We start from the raw sequence: 20706 nt of genomic DNA on the forward strand, positions 1-20706 counted from the left end.
TGCCAAAGATCAAAGAGTCAGGAATACCAAACCAACCTTCCAGCAGGAGGCCTTGTACTCTAAAGCTGGTTTTTGTTTTGCTGGGTCTTACTATTGTAGATTGGGCATTCTTTGTTTGCTTCAGCATTGTTTCAAATTAGAAAGAGGACTAAAACTAAATGTGTGTTTAGTAGTCCTTTGTGTGCAATTTGCAGGGTGGACATGAGCCACACTAGATATCAAAGATGCTTCTTTCCTGACTTGAAGATCGGAGATTCCAAAATGATACACTGCTCTTTTTGTGTACCCTGATATTTTCTAACATGACCATATGCAGAAGCTAATTTTCTCTTCATTGGTATTTCATGCTCTACAGGATTTTAACTAGGGCGTATTAATTTGAACTATACGCGTCTCAGTAGTCAGATAATCAGATTGGAGATCGGTTCCATTCATTTTTAAAGCAATACTAGGGATGTCGATTATTAAAGTCACTTACTTTCTCGTCAAAGTCTTCTCTCCAATTTCCTTTAGGGACAAGGGCAGAAACTTTCTAAAACAATATTCTCATCATTCCCTCTCCTGCTTAAAAGCCTCAAGTTTCTAAGATTTTTTATTAAAATATATTCAAAATTTTTATTAGGCTTGCAGTGCTCCGCAATTGGGCTAGTTTAACTAAGTTCTATAGTGTAAATCCTTTACTTCCATTAAGTCAATTTTCTTATTATTTTGTGCTCCTACTCTGCTTTCATGAGTAAGTTCCTACCTCTTCCAATACTGCCCTGCCTCCATGCCAATCTATACTCCTTTAAAGACCTGCATAAAATTCCAAATCTCTATTTTTTTTAATTTATTTTTTTATTTTTTTGAGACGGAATCTAGCTCTGTTGCCTGGCTTGAGTGCAGTGGCACAATCTCGGCTGACCGTAACCTCTGCCTCCCAGTTCAAGCGATTTTCCTGCCTCAGCCTCCTGAGTAGCTGGGATTACAGGCGCCCACCACCACACCCAGCCACTTTTTGTATTTTTAGTAGAGACGGGGTTTCACCATGTTGGCCAGGATGGTCTCGATCTCTTAACCTTGTGATCTGCCCACCTCGGCTCCCAAAGTACTGGGATTACAGGCATCAGCCACAGCGCCTGGCCCCAAATTCTCTTTTTTTTTGAGACAAAGTTTTGCTCTGTTGCCAGGCTGGAGTGCAATGGTGCTATCTCAGCTCACTACAACATCCGCCTCCTGGGTTCAAGCTATTCTCCTGCCTCAGCCTCCCGAGTAGCTGGGATTACAGGCATGTGTCAACACACCTGGTTAATTTTGTATTTTTAGTAGAGATGGAGTTTCTCCTTGTTGGTCAGGCTGGTCTTGAACTCCCCACCTCAGGTGATTTGCCCACCTCAGCCTCCCCAAGTTCTGGGATTACAGGTGTGAGCCACCATGCCCATCCCCAAATTCTCTTCTTAAAGCATTCTCTGATTAGGTATGCCTACATTAATCTCTGGCAATTATTTATGGCATGTAAATATTGAATATATTGACTTACACTAGTACCTATATGCATATCTGTGCATTTTTAAATTTTTGATATATGTCTATAATTTGTTTTATAGCTCTAAGATGGGAAAGTTCTTGAAGACATGGGTCATTTAGCTCTCTTACAATCCTTATTATACTCTCCAGCACATGAGCCCATGTTGGTGGCAGCCACATTGTTGTTGTTGTTTTAATTTGCTAGTACATAATTCTCTGTAGTCAGAACTTCTCACCTAATGATATGGTAATGTTACCACTAGTAATATATAGTTACAACACTTGTGACAACATTAAAATATCATTAGGTGAGAAGTCCTGACTACAGAGAAACATAAACCCTAAGAATACATTATACATTCTTCCACTGTGAGCCAAATAAGTCTTCTAGAAGAGTGAAAATGCAGTCAGGTGGTTTTTTTTGGTTGTGTGTGTGTGTGTGTTTTTTTTTTTTTCCATAAATCTCAACTTCTGAAATTTTAGCATTTTCTAGAAACTTTGCAGAGTCAGTGTGTTTAGCTAAACAGCTGCCTGTTAACTTGACAGGTTGATTCACTGGGTTATAGCCATTTAAATGTTGTAGCATTTCCATTACATTTACCTACTGGTTCAGCCCTGGGCATATTTACAAAAACAAATTTCTTTTACCTGAAAATCTGCAGAACTACATACTCCTGCATAAGGGGTGGAGAAAGCTCAAGATGTGCAAGATTGGGTTAAAAATGGGAAAACAAATGATCTATATTAGGAAATGTTTATGAAATAAACTTGATTTGAAGGCGTGTGTTACCTTTGGTAATGGTGTTATTTAATTCTTTGTTTTGTTTTTTCTCCTGTGTATTCTAGCATTCTTTAAAACCCAGAGATGTCCAGATAAATGATTTTGCAGTAGAAATCCTTCTTAGCATGATGTGGGATGAGCTTCAGACCTTTCTTATAAGGATATCATGTTGCTTTACCTTAACTTGTTTCCTTTGAAAGTTCTCGTATTTATAATAGTATAGGAAAATAAAATATAAAATTTTCCCCTTTCTTTGCTATTCGCTGAGGAAATAAGGAGAGAGACAGAGACAGAGGAAGAAGAAATGAATATGAATGTATCAGGATAGGTTTGGCTGCATATAACCAGAAAAAAAATAACTGCTTATACTGTAATATATTATTTGACATAATAAGAAGTCAAGAGGAAAAACAGTTACAGGGTTCATTAATTCAGCTGCTTATCACAAATATCAAAGATGTAAGTTCTTTCCATTTTTTTGTTTTTTCTTTCTTGATATATCAGCTTTGTCCTCAGGCTGCCTCCCCTCTTGGCCACAAGATGGCTACAGCAGCTCTAGGCATCTTTTACCCTCAACAATATCTAGAAACAGAACAAAGAATTATGTCTTCGCCATACTTTTCTTCTTATTAGTGAGAGAAAAAAAATTCCTGCAATCCCTCAACTGACTTCCCCTCACATCTTATTAGCCAAATTGTGTCACATGTTCAGACCTCATTAGTCTCTGAAAGCAGGAATGGTACTATCAATCTTTGCTTAGACAAGAGCTTAGCTAACTATAATCTGTAAGACAACCTGCTACTTTTTTGTGTGTGCTCTATGAGCTAAGAATGTTTGTGAATTTTTAAATGGTTAGGAAATAGAATATATATATTCTTTTAAAAAAAAAGTTTAATTATTGTGGGTACATAGTAGGTGTATATATTTATGGGATACATGAGATACTTTGATACAGGCATACAATGCGTAGTAATCACATTAGGGTAAATGGGGCACCCATCACCTCAAGCATTTACCCTTTGTGTTACAACAATTTTACTATTTTAGTTCTTTTAAAATGTACAGTAAATTATTGTTGACTGTAGTCACCTTATTGTGCTATCAAATAGATCTTTTTTTTTTTTTTTTTTTTTTTTTTTTTGAGACGGAGTCTCGCTCTGTCGCCCAGGCTGGAGTGCAGTGGCCGGGTCTCAGCTCACTGCAAGCTCCGCCTCCCGGGTTCACGCCATTCTCCTGCCTCAGCCTCCGGAGTAGCTGGGACTACAGGCGCCCGCCACCTCGCCCGGCTAGTTTTTTGTATTTTTAGTAGAGACGGGGTTTCACCATGTTAGCCAGGATGGTCTCGATCTCCTGACCTTGTGATCCGCCCGTCTCGGCCTCCCAAAGTGCTGGGATTACAGGCTTGAGCCACCGCGCCCAGCCCAAATAGATCTTATTAATTCTGTCTAACCATATTTTTATACCCATTAACCATCCCTCCTTCGCCTCCCCACATCCGACTATGCTTCCCAGTCTCTGATAGCCATCATTCTACTCTCTATCTCCATTAGTGAATTGTTTTACTTTTTAGCTCTCACAAATAAGTAAGAACATATGAAATTTGTCTTTCTGTGCTTGGCTTATTTCACTTAACATAATGACCTCCAGTTCCATCCATGTTGTTGCAAGTGATAGTTTCTCATTCTTTTTTATAGCTGAATAGAATGTCATTGTATATATGTACCACATTTTAAAAATTTATTTGTCTGTTGATGGACACTTAGATTGCTTCCAAATCTTTGATATTATGAATAGTGCTGCAATAAACAGGGGAGTGCAGATATTTCTTTCATATATTGATTTCCTTTTTTGGGAAATATATGCCTAGCAGTAGAACTGCTTGATTATATTATAGTTCTATTTTTAGTTTTTTGAAGAACTTCCAAAGTGTATTCCATAGTGGTTATACTAACTTACATTTTGGCCAACAGTGTACAAGGGTTCCCTTTTCCCCACATCCTCACCAGCATTTGTTACTGTTTTTGGATAAAAGCCATTTTAACTTGAGTGAGATGATATCTCATTACAATGTCTATGTAAGTCTTTAATCCATTTTGATTTTTTTATATGACAAGAGATAGAGGTCTAGTTTTCTTCTTCTGCATATAGACATCCAGTTTTCTCAGCACCATTTATTAAAGAGGCTGTCCTTTCTCCAGTGTATGTTCTTGGCACCTTTGTCAAAAATGAGTTCACTGTAGATGCATGGATTTGTTTCTGGGTTCTCTATTACATTCCATTGGTCTATGTGTCTGCTTTTATGCCAGTACTATGCTGTATTGGTTACTATAGCTCTGTAGTATAATTTGAAGTCAGGTAATATGATTCCTCCAGTTTTGTTCTTTTTGTTCAGGATAGCTTTGGCTATTCTGGGCCTTTTGTGGTCTCATATACATTTTAAGATTTTTTTCCATTTCTGTGAAGAATGTCTTTGGTATTTTGACAGGGATTGCATTGAATCTGTAGATTGCTTAGTGTAATATGGACATTTTAATCCTATTGATTCTTCTAATCCATGAGCATGGAATATCTTTCCATTTTTTGTGTGTCTGCTTCAATTTCTTCTTTCATCAATGTTTTATAGTTTTCATTGTAGAGATCTTTCAGTTATTTAAGTTAATTCCTCAGTATTTTATTGTATTTATAGCTATAGTAAATGGGATTAATTTCTTGATGTCTTTTTTCAGATTGTTTTCTGTTGGCATTTAGAAATGCTACTTATTTTTGTATGTTGATTTTGTATTCTGCAACTTGACTGAATTTATCAGTTCTAACAGTTTTTTGGTAGAGTCCTTAGGGTTTTCCAAATATAAGATCGTGTCATCTGCAAACAAAGATAATTTGACTTCTTCTTTTCCAAGATGTCCTTTATTTGCCTTGTCTGATTGCTCTAGCTACAATTTCCAAAACTATTATTTTATACTATAAATAGTATTATTGGAGCACAGCGATGCCCATTCATATAACTTTTGTCTATGGCTGCTACAGTGGCATAACTGAGTAGTTGCAACAAGAGATCATATGGCTTACAAAGCCTGAAATAATTACTATCTGGCCCTTAACAGAAAAAGTTTGCCTACTTCTAGCTTAAACGAAATTTATTCACCCTTAAGTACTGGGTCAGCCTCTCCCAAAACAGATAAAACAGTATATATATGTGTGTGTATATATATACACACTTTTTATATAGACATAAAAAGTATATAGACCTATATCTATATCTATCTATCTATCTATCTATCTATCTATCTATCTATCTATCTATCTATCTATCTATATTTGTTTTGTTTCATTTTTGCATGGGAGTAAATGTTTCTATATAAAATTTCCTTAGAAAAGAGTAAGGGGCTAGGATGTTTGGGTAAGCAACAAATTTGTGTTTGTGGGGTGGGGGAGGGTGAAGATATTGTTTGAGATTCAATCACATTTTAAATGAATAATACACCTTTAGTATTGTAAAAAGGTAATTCCCGAAATATCACCAATATAACTTGTTGATAAGGCGGAGCTGACTTTATTGATTATGGTGGTGAGGAAAAGAACCACCTCACAAAGTTTGGCAGTGTCTGTGAGTGGAACTGTGAAGATTAGGTCAGAATTTATTAAGAATTGGAAGTTTTACTGACATAGGAACAGAAAACCAAATACCACATGTTCTCTCTTATAAGTGGAAGCTGAACAATGAGAACGTACGGACACAGGGAGGGTAACAACACACACTGGGGCCTGTTTGGGATGCGGGGGGAGGAAGAGCATCAGAAAGAAATAGGTAATGCATGCAGGGTTTAATACGTAGGTGATGGGTTGATAGGTATAGAAAACCACCATGGCACACGTGTAACCCATGTAACACCTGCACGTCATGAACATGTGTCTAGGAACTTAAAATTTAATTTAATTTAATTTTAAAAAAAGAATTGGAAGTTTGAGTCTAGGAAGGTTTTTCAGTGTAGAAACTTGTTTAGGATTATACAAGAATTATGACACAACAATTTAGGATTGAGGAAAACAGCAAGGTGAGTCAAAAGATTCAGTAAATCTGAGCACAGATGTCTGTTGAATTTTCCATGAAAGAGTAGATAGAACTTTGGGGGATCAGTGAAGCCATTTGCTTTGGTGGAAGAGCCCCAGAAGAGGAAAGAGGTGCTAAGACAGACAGTGGAACAGCAAAGTCATGTTAATGTAGATGGTAAGGTGTGGTTTGGAGTCTTAGGGTCGAGGGGTAAGCAGTTTTAGTTCTCCTGTTTAGGGAGGTTTGTTAAGGATAATGTGAGGAGGGAAAGAAGGGGTACAGTTGTGGTTAGCTGAATTCATCTTTCTCCCTCCTTGCTTACAAACTAGTTCTAATATCTAGACAAAGCCTATGATGATTTAGCAATGATACTGTGCTAAATAAAGCATCTCCATTAGCTAACTCTTTCATATATACTTGCTTCTGTGTCTCTCACTGCACTGGCTCTCAGTGCACTAAAGCATGGGTAGTAAAGGAAGAAAGTCTGTTGACAAAGTCAAGATATCCTCTGGGACAAGACTAAAAGTATCATAGTTTAATTCAAAACTCACACAAATGCATTTGTAAATAAATGCTGTCAGATGACATTGTAATGGATAGTGCATACTTTTAAATTAATTTTCCTTTGATGTGATAAAAACATCTTATGAAAGAGATGTTGAAGCCTGTCTTTTGATATAAAGTAACGTAATTTAGATATTAAAGTAAAAAACCTTTTGTTGATAGTAGTTGATTTAATTCAGGGCATGTACCAAGCATTATTCGTTGTAGGTTATAAATTAGCTTTGAACCAGCTATAATTCTTAAAGCATTACTTATGACTGATTTATAGAAAATCTCATTAATTGCAATAGCACAAAGACCTTGAAGCAAGAAGTAGAAAATAAAACTCAGTCTGGAGAGTAAGAAAGAATAGATGCACATACCTTATAATTAATAGCACTATATCATTGTTGCATGTGTTTTACTGATAGAATGTTCCTGAATATACCAAGTAATCCTTACCACAAATTTGAATAAGATATATTATTGTTGCTCCTGCCTTATAAAATAGGAAGAAATTGAGTGTCCCATCACTGTATTTTTAATATGTATTAAATATTATTATATATTGCTTCTTATGAGCCAGTAACTTTACATACACAGTATTTTGTGACAGCTGTAACCAAAGCCTTTTGAGTAGAAAACAGTGTTGTTCTTTCACAGATGGGGAAAGTAGAGTATAGGGAGATCAAGTAACTTTCTCAATTTTAAGGTCATTGAGGGTCAAACAGGGATATGATCTCAAGAAGTCTCACACTGGACCCTTTTCTCTTGACCACTGAGCATGGCTGCCTTTATTGCCCCATATTTTAAAAGGAAAAAGGTGGCAAACAGCAGAGTAAGGAATTATCTTCTTTACTTTTGTGCTATTTCCAGTCAACCAGTTATTTCTACCTGTTTTGCCTGAGACCCTAGGATTCTAAGGATGGCTACGCGGTAGGGAATGGGAGAAAGCTTAGAGGAGCTGGACCCTGGGACCCCAACAGTAAAAACGTTAATTTGTTTATGTATCAGGGATTTTGCATGCTATGTTATTTTATGCCCAATGACCTTAAGAACATATGACCTCTCCCCCTGAAACCTATGTCTGTTTCAGGGAGAGAGGGCATATGTAAAACTACACTAAATCACTCAAATGATAAATTTTCGATGGTCATTATTACTGGAAATTTGGATAGCTTTTAATTGATAATGAAAACATAAAAGAGTTATTTAAGGCCATATTTAAATTTACAAGGAGGATAACTCTATCTGACTTAGGTTGTGAAACCTACCAACCACATTGTTGTCATGATATAAATGGGACAGAGTACACGTGTAGTCCTATAAAACCTGTTAACAGGATTGACATGATGAGCCAGGCCTTTTTGTTTAGTCATTGTTTTAAAATTCAGGTTTTATTACTATTTAGCTATAGTGAAGCAACAGACCAGGAGATGGCTGCTGTTTAAAAAGTGATGTTTTACTCACAACTCACAGGAGGGGGGCATGACACAGCATGTGGAGGCCACACTGGGAAGCAGCAGGATCAGCCAGTAGGGAGCAGCCAGTGGAAAATGGGGGCAAGAGTCTTTATTGTGGTTTTAGGGGAAGGCAGGGTAAATGGGCTTGTGATTGGCTAGTTTGAATAATTTTGGCAGGCTCTGGGACATAGGGGCTGTCCCTTGTTTCCTGGTAAGTGGTAAGTGGACGTGGGGTGATTAGGGCAGGGGAATGGTGGTCTGAGTGTTAAGAGTCTTGGGAGAAGCTGATAAAGAAGGTGGCTGGGGTTTGACCTTTGGATTGGCTGGTTTGTTTATGAAAGTCATGCTTATAGGCAAGTCCTTCACTACTTCTAGGAATTTGCTAGCCCTGAAAGGGTAGCCTCTCTAGATTCAGCAAGGCCTCAAATGTTAGAACATCAGAAAACACAAAAAAATAAGAAGGCATGATTAATACATTAGAACATGTGACTACATATATGCAAAGGGCTGTGATTAGATATTTGCTTTGTTGTACATTTTTCAATATCTTTTTGTTTTGTGTCTACAGTATGCCAGGCACTGTGTTGGCAATAGGCTAAGAGGAATCCATCAGACATGGCCCCTGTTCTCACAGAGTACACAGGCTGATGGAGGAAACCACCCAGAAACAAATAATCACAGTACCAGATGGTGTGAAAAGTCAACCTAGAACTGCAACAGCTCCAAGGAAGGAAGCAAGTTGGTTGGCCTTAGAAGGCTGGGGAAAAAAATTAGTGTAACTCAGAATCTATTAGTCAAGTATTTTTGCTGTCATAGAAAAGGACACAAAAGCCTCTGAAACCAGAAACAAATTGAGGACTTTAAATATCACCTTCTTAAGACCAAGGTTCCTTACAGTGGTTTTGTAAATGTGGGTATATGTTTAAGGATTGCTAGTGGCAGCTGGTTTTCCTTAAGAGTGCATCTCCTATTACTGAGGGAAAAAAGCCTCTTCTCCACTTTCTGTAGGCTATTTAGTAAATGCAGCTATTTCTCACTAGTGAAAGGATCATGTCCTAAAAAGGAGCCAGCCCTTCTTCCTCAAACCCTCCGGTGGTAGACAAGGAAGTGCTGGCTTTGAAACTAGATCGCTCTCTGGCATTGGCTTCTCTCCAAGACTCACTTGAGCCAACAGGAAGATCTTCCTAATTGCTCTGCTTGCCACTAGTTTCTTCCATTTCTTGTCTCTGCCCCATGTTAACCTCACATCATCATTTATCAAAACAAAGCCGATGACAGCATTCTTTGCTAAAAACAAAACATGTTGCCTGCACTATAAAATTGGGACTCTTAAGTTTGACGTAACCAACCCTTAAGAGTCTTTACCCGATCTCATTCCAGCTTCCTTTCTCATTCTCGTCCTCAGGCCTTCCATTCTGACAGAGGGCACTTTTTACTGTTCCCTGGATGTACTAGCATTTTTCACGTGTGCTTGCCTTGGTTCAGCTGATCCCTCCATGCTTAAAATGGCCTTCTTTCCTTTTCTTAGCAGCTTCTACAAAATTTAGATCAGATATCCGTCTTCTCTGAAACCTCCTTGGTTTTCCAGCATAGATTAAGTTGCTCCGATGTTAGTGCTCTTGTGCCAGTGTGGACTTCTGTCATAGCAATGAACATATATCATTGTAGTTCATCTGTTTTCCTATCTGTCTCACCCTTTAAATTTAAATTCTCCCGAGGTAAGGATTCTGTTCCTCATCCTTATATGCCCACTACTTAGCAAAATGTCTGGTTGAGGGAAACAAAAGAAAAGACTTAGAACAATGCCTCCCACATTGTCAGAACTCAATAAATGTTACATATGATTATTTTATAATAAAATATTTTTATATTTATTAATATATTAATAGAATTATATTTGTTATTTCAAACTTATAAATATTTTAATATAATTTATTACTAAATTTAATATTTATTTAATATTTAATATGAAAATATTTTAATATTAAAAATAGTTATAATGAAATTAACATTTCATTATAACTCTAAATCTATAATTATTACCATAATGATTACTATTATTTGTGAAATTAATATAATGAAATTAATATTTCATATTAAAAATATTTTGTATAATCTATCATGATATGATAATCATATCTAACATTTATTGAGTTCTGACCATGTGGGAGGCATTGTTCTAAGTCCTTTTTCTGTATTAACTCATTTTATCCTCACAACAACCCTATGTGGTATGTAATATTAATATCTTCATTCCCATTTTGCAAGTGGGACAGAAATTAAGCCGCAGAAAGGATAAGTAACTTGCTCCAGGTGACACATAATGGGTCCTACATTAGTACCTTTTTGAATTGAAATGTGGTGACCCCTCTCACTGCCCCCCTTTTTTTTTCTTTCCAAGAGATTCATAGAAGACACATTGTTTATTAAGTTGAGAGACTTGGGAGAAGTTATTACACAGGTGCCCAGTCCACAATAAGCCAGCTGAGTGGGGCATATACTTGGTAACAACGTAAGCTCCTTTGGAAGACTTCCTGTGGCCACAAGAAATGCAGGAGATGAGTTATTTTCCTTCCCAAAAATCTACTCAAAACCAGTAAGAGTAGGGACACAAGACTTAATAGTCCTGTTATACTTTTTTTTCTGTAAATAAAAATTATGTTTCATGGGAAAATAGTTAATATGTGGTATGTCTGCTTATAGGCTGCAGTCAGCTATGTTATAATGAGTCGGTATATGAGAATCTCTAGAAGTTTATATATACATGTGCATGTCACTCTTTCAGTGCATCTTCACAGGTACCATAAATTAAGTTGCCAGTGCTTACAGCTGAGGTCACCCCCAAAGGACAGGTATTTTAAAGAAATTAGTGAAAAATATTTTGCATTTACCTTTATTGTCATAGCAACATTTTTATGGAGCATGTGAGATCATATTCCCTGGTACCAGTCTAATGAGCATCTGAGCCCTGATTTATACTTACTAAACATGTGACTTCTTGAATGTCACTTCTATGATGATATTTCTTCATTTTGAAAATGAAAAGGATGACAATTCCTACTTCAGAGAAGTGTTGTAAGGATTACAAGGGATCACAACCAGCTTCATGGGCCTACAACCTGTGCAGTTGCAAAGAAACCCACGTTAAGATGGACCCACACTTGGTTTAGTGGTCTTTTGTTACTGATTTGATATTATTAATAATTTTTATAAGGCTTCCTACATTTTTATTTTGCACTGGGAACCACAAATTATGTAACCGCTTCTAGACATAGCCCATGGTGCTTGGCACATAAAATAACCTTCAATATAATATGTCAGCTATTACTACTTTTGCAAAGGAGCTTTTAGTTTGTTTGATATAGCCCCAAAGTCCTATTTGCTAAACTTTTTCAATCTGCTGTGGGCATTGAAGCTAGTGGTGGGATATATATTATATGTCCTCATGCATTTGGGCCACATTTGATTGGTAAACAATACATTAGTGTCCTCTACCTCATTGATCCCTTACTCTGTGGTTATACATCTCATGGAATGTGGGCTTTGGATGGCTCCTAATTTGGATTAAAGGTACATTTTCCTCTAAATATGAACCACGCAGATTAATAAAGGATATTAGGTTTGTTTTTAATTTGTCTGACAAATAATGGCTTTAGCTGATACACTATATCACTGACATTACTCCAGAAAGATACTTAGAGTAAATCTAATCTAATAATTGTTTTTTTGCTTTTATTTTGCAGACTGTTTGAATTCTAGAAGGACCAACACCAGATAAATTATGAATGTTGAACAAGATGACCTTACATCCACAGCAGATAATGATAGGTCCTAGGTTTAACAGGGCCCTATTTGACCCCCTGCTTGTGGTGCTGCTGGCTCTTCAACTTCTTGTGGTGGCTGGTCTGGTGCGGGCTCAGACCTGCCCTTCTGTGTGCTCCTGCAGCAACCAGTTCAGCAAGGTGATTTGTGTTCGGAAAAACCTGCGTGAGGTTCCGGATGGCATCTCCACCAACACACGGCTGCTGAACCTCCATGAGAACCAAATCCAGATCATCAAAGTGAACAGTTTCAAGCACTTGAGGCACTTGGAAATCCTACAGTTGAGTAGGAACCATATCAGAACCATTGAAATTGGGGCTTTCAATGGTCTGGCAAACCTCAACACTCTGGAACTCTTTGACAATCGTCTTACTACCATCCCGAATGGAGCTTTTGTATACTTGTCTAAACTGAAGGAGCTCTGGTTGCGAAACAACCCCATTGAAAGCATCCCTTCTTATGCTTTTAACAGAATTCCTTCTTTGCGCCGACTAGACTTAGGGGAATTGAAAAGACTTTCATATATCTCAGAAGGTGCCTTTGAAGGTCTGTCCAACTTGAGGTATTTGAACCTTGCCATGTGCAACCTTCGGGAAATCCCTAACCTCACACCGCTCATAAAACTAGATGAGCTGGATCTTTCTGGGAATCATTTATCTGCCATCAGGCCTGGCTCTTTCCAGGGTTTGATGCACCTTCAAAAACTGTGGATGATACAATCCCAGATTCAAGTGATTGAACGGAATGCCTTTGACAACCTTCAGTCACTAGTGGAGATCAACCTGGCACACAATAATCTAACATTACTGCCTCATGACCTCTTCACTCCCTTGCATCATCTAGAGCGGATACATTTACATCACAACCCTTGGAACTGTAACTGTGACATACTGTGGCTCAGTTGGTGGATAAAAGACATGGCCCCCTCCAACACAGCTTGTTGTGCCCGGTGTAACACTCCTCCCAATCTAAAGGGGAGGTACATTGGAGAGCTTGACCAGAATTACTTCACATGCTATGCTCCGGTGATTGTGGAGCCCCCTGCAGACCTCAATGTCACTGAAGGCATGGCAGCTGAGCTGAAATGTCGGGCTTCCACATCGCTGACATCTGTATCTTGGATTACTCCAAACGGAACAGTCATGACACATGGGGCGTACAAAGTGCGGATAGCTGTGCTCAGTGATGGTACGTTAAATTTCACAAATGTAACCGTGCAAGATACAGGCATGTACACATGTATGGTGAGTAATTCCGTTGGGAATACTACTGCTTCAGCCACCCTGAATGTTACTGCAGCAACCACTACTCCTTTCTCCTACTTTTCAACTGTCACAGTAGAGACTATGGAACCGTCTCAGGATGAGGCACGGACCACAGATAACAATGTGGGTCCCACTCCAGTGGTCGACTGGGAGACCACCAATGTGACCACCTCTCTCACGCCACAGAGCACAAGATCGACAGAGAAAACCTTCACCATCCCAGTGACTGATATAAACAGTGGGATCCCAGGAATTGATGAGGTCATGAAGACTACCAAAATCATCATTGGGTGTTTTGTAGCCATCACACTCATGGCTGCAGTGATGCTGGTCATTTTCTACAAGATGAGGAAGCAGCACCATCGGCAAAACCATCACGCCCCAACAAGGACTGTTGAAATAATTAATGTGGATGATGAGATTACGGGAGACACACCCATGGAAAGCCACCTGCCCATGCCTGCTATCGAGCATGAGCACCTAAATCACTATAACTCATACAAATCTCCCTTCAACCACACAACAACAGTTAACACAATAAATTCAATACACAGTTCAGTGCATGAACCGTTATTGATCCGAATGAACTCTAAAGACAATGTACAAGAGACTCAAATCTAAAACATTTACAGTTACAAAAAACAAACAATCAAAAAAAAGACAGTTTATTAAAAATGACACAAATGACTGGGCTAAATCTACTGTTTCAAAAAAGTGTCTTTACAAAAAAACAAAAAAGAAAAGAAATTTATTTATTAAAAATTCTATTGTGATCTAAAGCAGACAAAATTATGTGTATTCCTCAGAACCTGTTTTTGCTGCACTTATTCACTATTTTCCCACATCTCGTTCCTCCCTTCCCTGATTGCCATATTTTTCATAGCAGATCTCAATTCCTTAAAGAACTGGTCTAGGAAATTTTGTAAGAATTCTGTTACACTTTGAGATTTTTATGGTGAATTCTAGTGGTGAGATCCAGTCTATTTTGTCTCTCTCTCTCTTTTTTTAATTTTTTTCTTTTTCCCTCATACCCATATGAAGTAATCCAATGGGGAATGCAATATTAGAAATAGATTTTTAAGAGAGAACAAGGAAAAAAATGCAAGATCTTATATTTTTCATGTAATGACCTGTTCTGTATTTATGAGGGAGACCATTCTATGGAAAAGAAAAGTAAGCAAACAACAGATTAATTTGCATATGAGCATCTATAAAACCCATGACTTTTAAACAACTCTAGAACCAGAATTTGTAGTTAAAAAGCTAAAAATAAGATTATAAATAAAATATTGTTGGTTTTTCTGTACCTGGACACAACTCATTTGTAGTATGGCTCAAATGTGAGAAACTTGAAGGTAATTAGATTTTCTGCTTTCTAAGAAAGAAAATACTACAGTATTCTTCAGTCACAAAACCAATCTCTACAGGGTCCTGTTTGACTAGTTGACTTGAGTTTTAGATCTATGTTTAAGGATGCTGTGGTATTTTTTCCTTCTCATTAGGCTTATACTTTGTAGAATGCTCAGGTTCAAAAATAATGATTTTGTGAAGTAAATTTAATTCTACTTGAAGGAAAGTTTCAGTATAATTTATTTACTGTCTCCTAAACGTAATTTCATTGGTCAGATGAACTATAACCGCAAAACATGAAAGTATTCTAAATCATCTAGAGCTGAAAAAGAATATTTGGTGATGAGTATTAGCAAATTCAGTTCAATTCAATGATAATTATTAAAGACCTACTGTGTGCAAAATACAGATTTTAGTATCGTGGGTGCACAGTTGACAAGATCTGGTTCCTGCTCTTGCATTACTCCCAATCTATATAAAAATGATTAAAGAAATCATCTCAGTTCATTACTGGTTGCCAGCTCTAATTTTACTGTTAGGTGAAAGGCTGTGAATCAGACCCTTAACGTTCAAAATATTAGATTATTAGATTATTGTTATTATACAAAGCTCTTGGATTTCTGGTTTCTTCCATCTTTTTGGAAGAGGTGATTGATTATCTTTTTCTAAATGCAAACTGCAGAGCTATAAGAAGTGTGGGTTTAGATTTGCTCTGAAGGATGAATACATACCAGAAGAGGGCAATGCTAAATCAGTGGTAATAATTAATGGTATTTTTTAAGGAGCTGGGGGCATTTTGGCTAAGAGACCATACACTGGATCCCAAGTAAAAAGGGAACTTTCTGGTTATTGCACCTTGGCATTCTCCTGATATTTTCATATATTATGTATATGATTTCTATCTTTATGTGAAACAAGTGAATATATACAGATCTCATTATTGGCCTTGAAACTTGCTACCTTGGTGGTGAAACAAGGACTGACCAAGCTGAAGAAAACTTCAGCTCCTAATGGCTAAGAAGCTTGGATACTCACACTTAATTCTGCAGGCTGAAACTTAGTCCATGGTTTTGTGGTTTCCAGGTGTGAAAAATCAATTATTAATAGCAAAGTAGGTCAGAGAAAATGGGAGAAAAAGACGGGAAATGAAGGAGAGCATGCAAGAGTCTTGCTTCTATTTTTTTGATCACCAATTATCTGGCTTTTTTCTTCCTTATATCTTACCTCCCTTTGTTAGGAACACAATCCACACTTGGTTTCACTGTGAAGACTCAAGAAAAGGGAAAACATATTTTGACTATTGTTTGTCAAGTTATTCAGTATTGAATATACTTAACACATTCCCAACCTGCAGATCACAAAAACACAAACAAGCAACAACAAAAAACACCAACAAATATCTATAACAACAAGCAAGTGCTAGTACAAACAAAAGTGATATAAATCGAGAGGGAAAATGATCCTGCTTTCTCTACTTGGCTTGCGTTCACCAAACTCTGTCTTTGCTGACCCTGAAGCTTCTTTCATTTTAAGCTTAGAATTCTTGCAGGTTTAGTCCAAGTATGCAATTACCCTTGGCTGTGAGAGGTGGCTGAGCAGTTAGAAAAATGCTACCAAATAGGATGAAAGGTGAACTTGTACTTAAAAAGTTAGGTTGGAATCTAAAGCATACAATTCAGTCTTCTAGGAGGTTATAGTATAGTACTAATGAATATATTTTGTGAAAAAAATTGATGCAAGGTTTAAATAAACCAGACTTGGCTTCTATAATAAATTTAGAAACTCTTTTACCAAAGGTCCTCATTTCAGGTTTTGGGGATAAAGGGTAGAGTGCTATAAATCTATTATTTAAAGAAATCTAAAATGAATTCTAGATGTTTCTGATTAACAGTAAGCCTCTATTTTCCCTGCATAACATATTTGACCCTTGGCCCATCAGAACAGTAGCTGCACTGATGTATTAGAGACCATTACAAACGTGAATTTACTTAGTTTAGCAGGAAGCCTAGATGACTGTTTAAATATTCGCTATACTGTTGTACCAAAATATAATTCTATGTCTACTGCTCCTTGTAGTCTATCCAAAGGCAACTGGGTGGCAGTATTCTGAAATATGCACACCAAAAACACACCATTTACAATTCATCAAGTTAAAGTAACCCAGTGATAATCTGTGTGTGTGTGTGTGTGTGTGTGTGTGTGTGTGTATTTGTATTTCCTACTAATAGTATGCATTTTGCTTCCCTAAACATCCAAGATGCTTCAGAAAGAAGATTCTCTAACATCTTTTTCTATTCAGGAATTTTACTCCTCCACATCTGCCATGACCTTAGTCTTGAACACTCTTTTGAAAGTGTACAGATGTATTTGCATTAGCAAAATAATAAAAGGATTTGGTGTAGCTTACACATATAGGCTCTGATAAAGCTTTAATAATTTCCTCTCGTATTTCAAATATTCTGAAATCGTGTATCTTTTTCAAAGACTGAAATAGGTTATTTGCATATGGAAGAGTGATAAAAAATTTTTTTGATAAAGAAAATGTGGCTAGTTCATAATTGCTTTTAGTCCTTATAATCAAAAAATTAAATATTAGGATATTGTTTGAGACCCGTTTACCATGAAATAAAATTCTAAATATAGATGTGCTGGGGGTAAAAATTCTTGACAATGTAAGGGCTATTTACATGGCGGAAAGAAAAGGAAGAAGGCATATTAAGAATAGCCTGGCCGGGCGCGGTGGCTCAAGCCTGTAATCCCAGCACTTTGGGAGGCCGAGACGGGCGGATCACTAGGTCAGGAGATCGAGACCATCCTGGCTAACACGGTGAAACCCCGTCTCTACTAAAAAATACAAAAAACTAGCCGGGCGAGGCGGCGGGCGCCTGTAGTCCCAGCTACTCGGGAGGCTGAGGCAGGAGAATGGCGTAAACCCGGGGGGCGGAGCTTGCAGTGAGCTGAGATCCGGCCACTGCACTCCAGCCCGGGCGACAGAGCCAGACTCCGTCTCAAAAAAAAAAAAAAAAAAATAGCCTTCACTGAAACATAAAAACATATTAAGTAGATTATTAAGTAGATGGCGCCAGAGTATCCAACATTTTTAAGGTAAAGATTGATAAAGGTGAAAAACAAAAAACAAAAAACTTCAGTCTCATCTTTTTGGGATAATCTTCAAGATATTTAGATAAAGTTGAAGAGTTAGATGAGTGCTTACAAATGCAATGTGGCACTCTAAAGCAATATAATTTAAAATATTGTGTTCAACTACTTATTTGTGGCTTCAGCTTGTTTTAATAAGAATCTTGAACATAATGATATCATTAACTATCCAGACATAGCATGTGAATGCTGGGTAAGCAGTCATACTCTGCAAAAAGCTGTCTTTCTCTTAAATATAGTAGCACAGAATCAAATATCTTATAAAACATCCTGAAATTACATATGCACCATTATTTCTGATTAGAATGTGATTCTGTACAATAGCTACTTCTGATAAAAATGAGTCTAAACAGTTACCTTCCAAAAATCAAGGTCCCTGCAATTCTTTCTCTTCTTTTGCAAGAAGAAATGTGAATTCCTAAAAGCTCTGTACATATTAGATAGGAAGCAGCTGGGACACCACTGTCTTCTCATGCTCCATCGGGATACAGAACGCGATACATCTGGCTGTATGAGAGAAAAAAGAAATCTTCTTGAATTAATGTAGCACACTGTCAATTAGGATCCAAATTTAGATACTGAATGAAGCCTTCTCAAAACACATACCAGTTCACATCCTTCTGTTTCTTAAACTGCTGCCAACAGAACTTCCGAAATTTCAACCTTATTTGAGAAAACTATATAAATTGTATGTAAAATTATATAATTAAATTTTATAATATGGTTAGCAGTAAAATGTAAAACTGCTGTTCATTTTTTGTTTTGCCCAGGATTAAGAAAAAAGAAAAATAGAGAGGAACTTGCTGCAAGGCAGACAATAAATGAAGCTATTTTAATGGAATCACATGATATTGGAAAAATCTTTGTTTTGTAAATTGTGTTCTATGCAGAAAATGAGCACATCCATCTATCCCTTGCACCAAAAACAGAAAGGAAGGCCTATGAAAATCAGACCATGAAGTCTTATTTTTCATTATTTGGTCTAGTAATTTAATTTCATTTTCCAGATTATTAATGCTGCACTTTATTATATATTTGATGCTGAATTGCTGAATTTGACTCGTCCAAATGGCATCAATCCTGCCTTTATCTCATTGCCAGAAGTAGTGAATATATTGCTTTTTATCCTGATGAAAGGGAAGATTCAATGTTGTTTGAAGAAGAGGGGCTGATCTGTGTGGTGGCAGTAGAACATATTCTGATTGATGTCCTCTAAACTTGAAAACTTGCCAGAGCATCCACCAAGTTCAACCCTAGTTCAGTTATGATGGAAACCCATTATGGGCACCGTTAGCAACTATTGTGCCTATATATTAATAAGTCTAGTGAATGACAATTAGTTTATCCCCTTACTTCTCAGCCCTTCCACATTGAAAGAAGTAAAAAGTGAAACTCACCAATTGCTATTTAAGCACATTTGCTAGTTTTGTAAAGTCTATAGACTTCTAAGAGGAATATATGAAACCTCAAGTAAATATATTAAAACATGCACAAAATAAATATATTTATGATATGTACTTTTTATTGTAGTTACTATCAAATTTTAATCAAAAAATTTGTAATACTAGGGAAATCTCAGGTTTTACTAATGGAATTATGAAAAAATATTAATCTTAATAAAATTTGTAAAATGCCTTAAAAGTTAGATGTTGAAATGGACTTCCAGTTCCTGTAGCTACTTCTATTAAAATTATCATAATAATATTTTACAAAATGAGAAAAGTAATACAGTTTCTCTTTCCAGTTGCCCTGAAGCAGACTAACGGATGCTTGTAAAGATGTTTCTCAGCATAAATGGATTCTTAGAGAATGAACTTCAGTTAATTCTGACCTTAAAAAAATGTCATGTAGCTATGTATTTTCATCTGAAACATTTTCAAGAGTCTTGCAAACAAGTCACTCTAAAATAATTAATGACAATGTTTATGTGCTCAATTACATTTTGGTTTTTCAATACATATTCTTACCTTATTTGAAAGTTGATTGTATCCCTGGTTTTCATTTTTCAGCACATTTTCAGGTTTTCTAAGAGAAGTATAAAATCAAAATCTGTCAATACTGTTCAACATTTAGTTATGCAATCTGGAATTCAACTCTAAACAATATCGGGCAACTAATATAAGCGAGTGAATTATTGCCTAGGGATTGAAGTGTGCCTCTTTTTCATTCTCCTCTTAAATCCCACTTAAAAGACCTGATAGTTTTATTATTATTAATATAAACTTTAAGAAGAATGGAAATTTTCACAATATTGAAAAATGCTTTAAAACTGCAGATTATATATATATAATTTTATAACAAAAACATCATCCCATTTCTTGTGAAAGACAAGTGCCAATATATATGGATAGATAGAATATTCGTCAGAAAATATATGCTACTAAAATAATCTATTAGCCAACATAGTTTTAATATTATCATTAAACTTTCATAAAACTCAATTTATTATAAATCCTGAGAGTGATTAGTAACTGTTATTTGAAAGCCATTTTAGTAATCATAGCAAGCACCAATATTAAGCAGTAAAAAATCAACAATTAGATAAATATCAGAAATAAACCATGAGCGCTTAGAAATTAGTGGGATACCATTAGGCATTCATAAGATATAATGACTCAAAAGTAAAAATTACATGCTTTGTAGCTCAGAAAGTGCTTTCACCTATTTTCTCATTTGTGGAGCCTTGAAATAATAGTAGGTATTTCAAATTCAACCATCAGATATTTCATAAATAGTGCATATGCCTGTGTGTGGAATTATTGATGT

General features: G+C 36.5%; 1 protein-coding gene across 7 annotated transcripts in view; it reads left to right on the forward strand.

Annotated features, from left to right (window-relative positions):
* Nucleotides 1-14220, forward strand: part of LRRC4C (leucine rich repeat containing 4C) — a 178347-nt gene extending 164127 nt beyond the window's left edge. For all 7 annotated transcript variants that reach the window (XM_077964802.1, XM_077964803.1, XM_028833513.2 and 4 more), the window contains one exon: nucleotides 12088-14220. In XM_077964802.1, coding sequence (XP_077820928.1) covers nucleotides 12130-14052 — 1923 coding nt within the window. In that variant the 5' untranslated portion in view covers nucleotides 12088-12129 and the 3' untranslated portion in view covers nucleotides 14053-14220. The remainder of the gene's footprint in view (nucleotides 1-12087) is intronic.
* The last annotated feature ends 6486 nt before the right edge of the window (nucleotides 14221-20706 follow it).

The sequence above is a fragment of the Macaca mulatta genome, chromosome 14 (assembly GCF_049350105.2).
Source record: "Macaca mulatta isolate MMU2019108-1 chromosome 14, T2T-MMU8v2.0, whole genome shotgun sequence".
In the NCBI taxonomy this organism is placed as follows: Eukaryota; Metazoa; Chordata; class Mammalia; order Primates; family Cercopithecidae; genus Macaca; species Macaca mulatta.